The sequence below is a fragment of the Dendrobium catenatum genome, unplaced genomic scaffold (assembly GCF_001605985.2).
Source record: "Dendrobium catenatum unplaced genomic scaffold, ASM160598v2 fragScaff_scaffold_9, whole genome shotgun sequence".
NCBI lineage: Eukaryota > Viridiplantae > Streptophyta > Magnoliopsida > Asparagales > Orchidaceae > Dendrobium > Dendrobium catenatum.
Window position 1 is genome coordinate 1,653,651 of NW_021318471.1, and position 8,328 is coordinate 1,661,978.

Below are 8,328 nucleotides of genomic sequence, written 5' to 3' on the forward strand. Positions count from 1 at the left end.
ATCCAGATTGTCCTCCAACAGGATTCCTTTGCCCTTTCCAATGATTTCCGGCAATTGATTCTTCATTTGCTGTCCACCTTCATTGATTATTAAAGGTTTGTTCATCTTACCAAGAGCCTTTGCACCAGGAAAGAGATTGACTCTCTCATCTCCGAATGCCGGGGGAGAAGACGTAGCACTACGAGTTCCTCCATTCGTTGGACGTCCCGAAGGACGTTTCTCCTCTAACGGAGCACCGGCCGTAGGTGGCCGGCGACCGTTCACCATCATCGACTCCGACGATGAAGCAGCGAAAATAATTTGAAAAATAGATTTTTGAAATTTCAGACTTTCTCTCACCTCAGCATATTTACTTCAGATTATTTGTTTCCATGGTCTTCAAATATATATATGATTTTGCTCATTTTTTTGTTTTACTTCAATAAAAACAACTTGATTGATTGTGTGTCTTTCTTAACTAATGCAGAGAATCCTGATCCAAAAGTGACGATCCAGAGCCTCACAATCATCACTTCTGATAGACCAGGCCTGGTTATACCTATCCCTTTCGACCCAAATGTGAGGAGCTATGAATTTACTCTTAAGAAGGGAATTCAATACCAACTTAAACTCTCATTCACTGTGTCGAATAATATTGTATCAGGACTCCGTTACATGAACACTGTGAGGAAGATTCCTGGATTCATCCTAGGTAGAGAAAGACGAGCGAACAATAATTCCTTTAATTCTTTTAACTGTTCTTTCATATCATTTTGGTTCAGTTGGTCACTTAATATGTGACTTGCTTGATTTTGTGCAGTTGAGAGCACAACGGTTATGCTGGGAACTTTCAGCCCTCAGAACGAGCCATACACCTATAAGCTAGAAGAGGATACCACCCCTTCTGGCTTATTTTCATTGGGGGAGTATTTTGTTGAAATAAAGGTAAACAACATTCATGTTTGAGGCTCTTTTGTTTCTTCTATTAAAATCTTGTAAGGATCTCTTTTTTGATGTTTCAGTTTGTGGATGATGATAATAAATGTTATTTGGAAATTGAATATGACTTCCAGATAACACAAGATTGGTCATAGGCTTTTTCACAAGCCTAAAAATCAGCCAATGTTAGGGATTTTATATTAGTTTTTGCACATTGCAATTCATCTATGAATGGTTTGTTTGGAGATTTTATTTTATTTTATTTTTCTAGTATGCTATGTTGAGATGATTCCTCCATGTTATTGTTGTTTCGCAAACTGAATAAAAAAGAATGAGAAAAAAAAGAAATGCAACCCTGTTAATCAATTTCTACATTTATTAGTTTTGATGATTATCACAAATGATATCTTTTTAAAGTAAATGTCTGGATGATTTTTTGTTATGATCATAACAAGTGGTGATTAAAATATCATTCCTGGAAGTTGCTTTATTGTGCTCTTACTGCATAGTATGTCGGCCACTCATCCAAGTTGCATTGAAGAAATCTGGCCAAGAACTTATTTTCCTTGAGGCGAGGTGGCAGCGCAAGGACTGAAAGCAAGTGTCTCTTGTTTGCTTCATATATGTGGTTGATTTCCTACTGTATTTTGTTTCCAACGCATATGTTTTTATTTTTATTTTATATTGCTGATAAATTTTTGTGAAACTTCTTAACTGTGACCATAAAAAAAAAAAAATTTCAGTGGGCTTGCTGTTGCATATAAGCTTAAAAGGATATATTTAGTTTTGATGATTATCACAAAGGATATCTTTTTAAAGTAAATGTCTAGATGATTTTTTTGTTATGATCATAACAACTGGTGGTCAAAATATCATTCCTGGAAGTTGCTTTATTGTGCTCTTACTGCATGGTATGTCAGCCACTCATCCAAGTTGCATTGAAGAAATCTGGCCAAGAACTTATTTTCCTTGAGGCGAGGTGGCAGCGCAAGAAGTGAAAGCAAGTGTCTCTTGTTTGCTTCATATATTTGGCTGATTTTCTACTGTATTTTGTTTCCAACGCATATGTCTTTATTTTTATTTTATATTGCTGATAAATTTTCGTGAAACTTCTTAACTGTGACCATAAAAAAAATTTCAGTGGGCTTGCTGCTGCATATAAGCTTAAAACAAATGGGCTGAACAGGTCACTCTGTTTGATGTTCAAGATAGAGCTGGAGGGAAAATAAAAAGTACATCAGAAGATGGTTTAATATGGGATGAAGGGGTAAATACAATGGTGAAATCAAGAACAATATCATCTCTTGCTTTGCTAGAATCAAATTTTCTTTGAAAGTAAATGCCCTCATTTTAAACACTAAAATAAGGCAACTTGTTCGCCAATGTTGGGTGCATATACACAACTGTAGGTAACAAGCCACTCCTAAATTTCTCAGCTAAACATCTCCTTCCTTTCCATGCAGACAGAAAATGAATCTGCAGTTGGAAGATTTCTTGATGATTTGGGAGTAAATCTATATGTTGCATAGGTTGGTATCCGTAAACAATCTCATCTGGGCTCATACTGGTGGTCCGATTGACAAAATTATTGTAGGCAAATTCAGCAATGGGTAGTTTGGAATCCCAATCTTTAATGTGTTCACCTACTAAGGTCCTAAGAAGGTTCCCAAGGCTCCTATTAACAACTTTCGTTTGACCATCCGTTTGTGGGTGAAAGGCGGTGGAGAACTGCAGCTTAGTACCCATCTTAATCCATAAAGTTTTCCAAAAAATAGCTCGTAAATTTCACGTCTCGATCCGACACAATTATTTTTTGGAGTCCATGGAGTCGGACAATCTCATCAAAGTATAACTTGGCAATCCTAGAGGCATCGAACGTTTTAGCACATGGGAGGAAGTGGGCCATCTTAGAGAAGCGATCTACTACTACACAGATAGAATTGTGCTTCCTAGCAGTTTTAGGTAGCCATAAAACAAAGTCCATACTAACATCTTGCCGAGGGTAGTTTGGGACAGGAAGTGGGGTGTAGAGGCCATTGTTCTGCTTCCTATGTTTAGCTAGTTGGCAGGTATGGCAACGTTTGATCAGTCTACTAACGTCTCGCTTAAGGCTGGGCAAGAAAAATCTATACTCAACTGCTGCAATGGTCTTGGCCTGCCCAAAATGTCCAGCTAAGTCTCCCGCGTGTAGTTCCCACACAAGAAATTCACGGAGAGAGGTGTTGGGAATACATAACTTCTAAGACTTAAATAAATATCCATTTTCCAACAAGAAATCATCCACAACTTGTTTTTCTCCAGTTGTTAGTGAAGAATATGTTTCTTTAAAGTCAGGACATTCTTTATAGTCATCCTTGATGCATTCAAATCCAACAATCTACGTTCTCATCTCTCTAGTGACCATTACTCTACGACTCAAAGCATCAGCTGCTTTATTCTCAGCTCCGGCCTTATGCCTAATAGTGTAAGAATATTCTTGGAGGAATTCGACCCAACGACCATGACGGGCATTTAACTTCTTATGGGAGTTAATGTATCACAAAGCTTCATGATCCAAAAATATCACAAATTCCAGGGGGAGCAAGTAGTGTCTCCAATATCTAAGGGACTAAATGATTGCATAAAATTCCTTATCGTATGTAGAGTACCTTTGACGAATGTCATTTAATTTCTTGCTAAAGTATGTCATAGGATGTCCTTCTTGTGACAAGACTCCTTCTATTCCAATTCCTGATGCATCATAGGTTACCTCAAAAACTTTAGAAAAATTAGGGAGACGCATAACAGGAGCTTCTACCATTTTCTTCTTAATATCCTCAAAAGATTTGGTGGCAGTTGTCGTCCAATGAAATTCCCCTTTCTTTAGACAATCCATTATTGGAGCTACTATGGTGTCTGAAATTTCGAATAAACATCCGATAAAAAGTAACCAATCCATGAAAACTTCTAACATCTCGAATGTTCTTAGGTTATGGCCACTCATTTATAGCTCCCACCTTTTCTGGGTCAGCAGATATTCCTTGAGTTGATATAATGAATCCAAGAAAGGTCACACTATCGATGAGGAATTTACACTTTACAGGGTTAGCGAACAACTGTTCTTTCCTCAAGACTTCACAAACTTGTGTTATATGATTGAGATGTTGATCCACCGAAGTACTGTAGATTAAAATGTCATCAAAGTAAACTACTACAAAATTTCCTAGGAAGGGTCTGAGGACTTGGGTCATGACTCTCATAAAGGTGCTCGGGGCGTTGCTCAGATTAAACGGCATAACAGTCCATTCATAAAGTCCATCCTTTATTTTGAACATTGTTTTCCATTCATCTCCTGGACGGATTCTAATCTGATGGTACCCACTCTTAAGATCTATCTTGGAAAAGAGATTTGCTCCAGTCATCATGTCCAACATGTCATCTAGCCGAGGAATGGGGAACCTATACTTGACGGTAATCTTGTTGATAGCACAGCTATCAACACACATCCGCCATGAACCGTCCTTCTTGGGAGTCAGAAGTGCAGGAACAGCACACAGACTAGGGCTCTCCTTTATGAATCCTCGTTGCAGGAGTTCATCAACTTGTTTCTTTAGTTCATAATGCTCAATTGGGTTCATACGGTAGTGCGGAAGGTTGGGTAGTGATGCTCCCGGTACCAAGTCTATCGGGTGTTGTATGTCTCGTAGAAGTGGCAGTTGGTTAGGTAAATCATCTGGGAAAACATCAGAAAAGGTTTTAAGGAGTGGGCGGACCTCTTCAGGAATTGGTTCACCTATTTCTTCATGGGTTTCTCTAGCCACTAGAGCGTACATGGTGGTTCCTTGGTAGATCTCATCTTCCACCTCCTTTGCAGTCAGGAGGTGTAGCTCTTTGCTGTGTTTGGCAGGGGTAGGCTTAGCTTCCGCCTTGGGGGGTTTTGTGATGGGGACATCGATCAAAGGTTCAAACATGTGTATCGTCGGAAGCATCACAGATTGATGGCCATGATTCAGAGTTTATATTTCTAGTTGTTTATGCATTTTATTTTTTTTATGTCTTCCCATTGTACCCTTATGTTGAGTTGAGTTATGTTGGGGCCCTGATGACAATTTGGTCTTTATTTATTCTTGTATGTTGATACTTATATATATGAGTCATTTCTTTTGTAAGAGGTTAATGAATTATTGATTATGAAATTTCTTTATGTTCTTGTTGATCTCTTAGTGAGTTCATGTGATCTCTTAGTGAGTTCATGAGAGGAGAAGCCCGATGAGGGTAATTTGCAATACCCATCAATCTTTGGAAGAGTCTGAGGTTCGCGGTTCTTACGATCTCTTAGTGAGTTCGTTAGTTATCTCTATCTTTCTCGTATATTCTTGTTCATCTCCTTTCTCCCCTCTTCATCCACCCAAGTCTTCCCCTAGCTCCACCTCCCCAAGCCGACAACCATCACCCACCCGATCGCCGGCCTCCTTCCCACGGCCTTCCACCACCCGATTGGCGGCATCTCCTCCCTCCTTTGGACCGCCGGCCACACTTATGATCCAAGTCATTATGACATTCAAATTGTCATAATGACTCCTTAACTTGGGTTTTGCAATAAAGGGAGAAGCTAGCAATTTTTGAATTCAAAATTTGATATTCATATTTGAGGTTCAAACTTTCTATATTTGCAAAAGTCAAAAAAGGAAAGTTTTTGAATTTGATCCAATCTGAATTTCATGACATGTGGAATTATTAATTTTATCCTATGTGGCATCAACATGATGGGAAGGTAAATAACCAATCCCTAATCTCCCTCCTCCCCTCTCTCCATGCCGAGATAAATCTCACAAGATATCGAATCTAGAGGCATGAACGTTTTTAGCAATGGGAGAAGTGGCCATCTTAGAGAAGCGATCTAGCTACTACAACAGATAGAATTGTGCTTGCCTAGCGGTTTTAGGATGCATAAAACAAAGTCCATAAACATTGCCAAGGTAGTTTTGGGACGGGAAGTGGGCGGTGTAGAGCCATTGTTTGCTCTATGTTACGCTAGTTGGCAGGTATGGACGAGTTTGATTCCAATCTACTAAGTCTCGCTTAAGGCTGGTAAGAAAACTATTCAACTACGCTGCAATGGTCCTTGGCTGCCCAAATGTCCAAGCTAAGTCCTTGCGTGTAGTTTCCAAAGAAATCACGGAGAGAGGTGTTGGGAATACAAACTTCTAGACTTTAAATAAATATCATTTCCAACAGAAATCATGCCACAACTTGTTTTCTCCAGTGTAGTGAAGAATATGTTTCTTTAAAGTAGGGCCATTCTTTATGTATCCTTGATGCATTCAAATCCAACTGCTCCGTTCTCATGTCTCTCAGTGACAACTATCTAGACGACTCAACAGCATCAGCTGCTTTAATTCTCGCTACTCAGGCCTATCCTATAAGTGTAAAAGTATTCTTGGAGGTAACTTCGACCGCATCTTAGACCATCCTCTGAACGGGCATTTAACTTCTATGGGAGTAATGTATCAACAAAGCTTCAATGATCCGAAATTAGCACAAATTCTGGGGGAGCAAGTAGTGTGCTCCAATTACATAGGACTAAATGATATGCATAAAATCCTTATCGAGGTTAGAGTACCTTTGACGATGTCATTATAATTTCTACGCTAAAGTATGCATATAGGATGTCCTTCTTGTGACAAGACCTACCTATTCAATTCCTGATCGCATCAAGGTTCTCAAAATTAGAAAATCAGGGAGACGCGCATAACAGGACTCTCCATTTCTCTTAATATCCTCAAAAGATTTGGTGGCAGTTGTGTCTAATGAAATTCCCCTTTCTTTAGACAATCCGTTATTGGACTACAGATGGTGTCTGAAATTTCGAATAAACCTCCGATAAAAAGTAACCAATCCATGAAACTTCTAACATCCCAAATGTTCTAGGTTAGGACCATTTTATAGCTCCACCTTTCTGGTCAGCAATATTCCTTGAGTTGATTAATGAATCCATGAAAGGTCACACTATCGATGAGGATTTACACTTGGCAGGGTTAGCGAACAACTGTTCTTTCCTCAAGACTTCACAAACTTGTGTATATAGATTGAGAATGTTGATCCACCGAAGTACTGTAGATTAAATGTCATCAAAGTAAACTATACCAAATTTTCCTAGGAAGGGTCTGAGACTTGGGTTGACTCTCATAAAGGTGCTCGGGGTTGCGCAGATTAAATGGCATAACAGTCCATTTATAAAGTCCATCCTTTATTTTTGAACGTTGTTTCCATTCATTCCTGGACTTCGAATCTGAGGTACCGCACTCTTAAGATCTATCTGGAAAAGAGATTTGCTCCAGTATCATCATCAACATGTCATCTAGCCAGGAAATGGGGAACCTATACTTGACGGTAATTGTTGATAGCACGGCTATCACACACATCCACCCATGAACCATCCTTCTTGGGAGTCAGAAAGTGCAGGAACAGCACACGACTAAGGCTCTCCTTATGAATCCTCGTTGCATGAGTTCATCAACTGTTTTCTTCAGTTCAGAATGCTCATTGGGTTATACGGTAGTGCGGAAAGGTGGGTAGTGATGCTCCCGGTAGCTAAGTCTATCGGGTGTGTATGTCTCGTAGAAGTGGCAGTTGGTTTAGGTAAATATCTGGGAAAACATCAGAAAAGGTTTAAGGAGTGGGCGGACCTCTCAGGATGGGTTCACCTATTCTTCATGGGTTTCTCTGCTCACTAGAGCGTACATGTGGTTCTTGGTTGATCTATCCTCCACCTCCTTTGCATCAGGAGGTTAGCTCTTGTTTGTGTTTGGCAGGGGTAGCTTAGCTCCGTCTTGGGGGTTTTGTGATGGGACATCGATCAAAGGTTCAAACATGTGTATCGCCGGAAGCATCACAGACGTGGCCATGTCTAGCAGAATTTATATTCTAGTTGTTTATGCTTTTTTTGATGTCTTACCCATTGTAACCCTAGTTGAGTTAGTTAATGTTGGCCCTGAGGGCAATTTGGTCTTATTTTATTCTTGTATGTTGAACCTATATATTGCAGTATTCTTTTATAAGAGGTTAATGAATATTGATAATGAAATTTCTTTATGTTCTGTTGATTCTTAGTGAGTTAATGTGATCTCTAGTGAGTTCATGAGAGGAAAGCCCGATGAGGGTGAATTTGCAATACTCATGGCAATCTTTGGAAGAATGAGGTTCGCTCGGTTCTTACGACTCTTAGTGAGTTCTCGTTTGTATTATATCTCTTTTCTCTCGACTATTATTGTTCATCTCCTATTCTCCCGTCTTCATCCACTAATCCTTCCCTACCGCATCCACCGCATACTTCCCAAGCGCCGACAACGCTCACCATCCCGATCGCCGGCCTCCTTCGCCACGGTCTTCCACCACCGTTGGCGATCTCCGGCCCTCCGTTGACCGCTC

At 39.8% G+C, this 8,328-nt stretch overlaps 1 protein-coding gene across 1 annotated transcript; it reads left to right on the forward strand.

The window, feature by feature from the left end:
• Nucleotides 1-390: 390 nt before the first annotated feature.
• Nucleotides 391-1,073, forward strand: LOC114578569 (rho GDP-dissociation inhibitor 1-like). The gene is made up of 3 exons (XM_028691861.1): nt 391-691; nt 800-924; nt 1,002-1,073. Exons 1-3 carry the CDS (start codon nt 391-393, stop codon nt 1,071-1,073), a joined length of 498 nt encoding a protein of 165 aa, XP_028547694.1.
• The last annotated feature ends 7,255 nt before the right edge of the window (nt 1,074-8,328 follow it).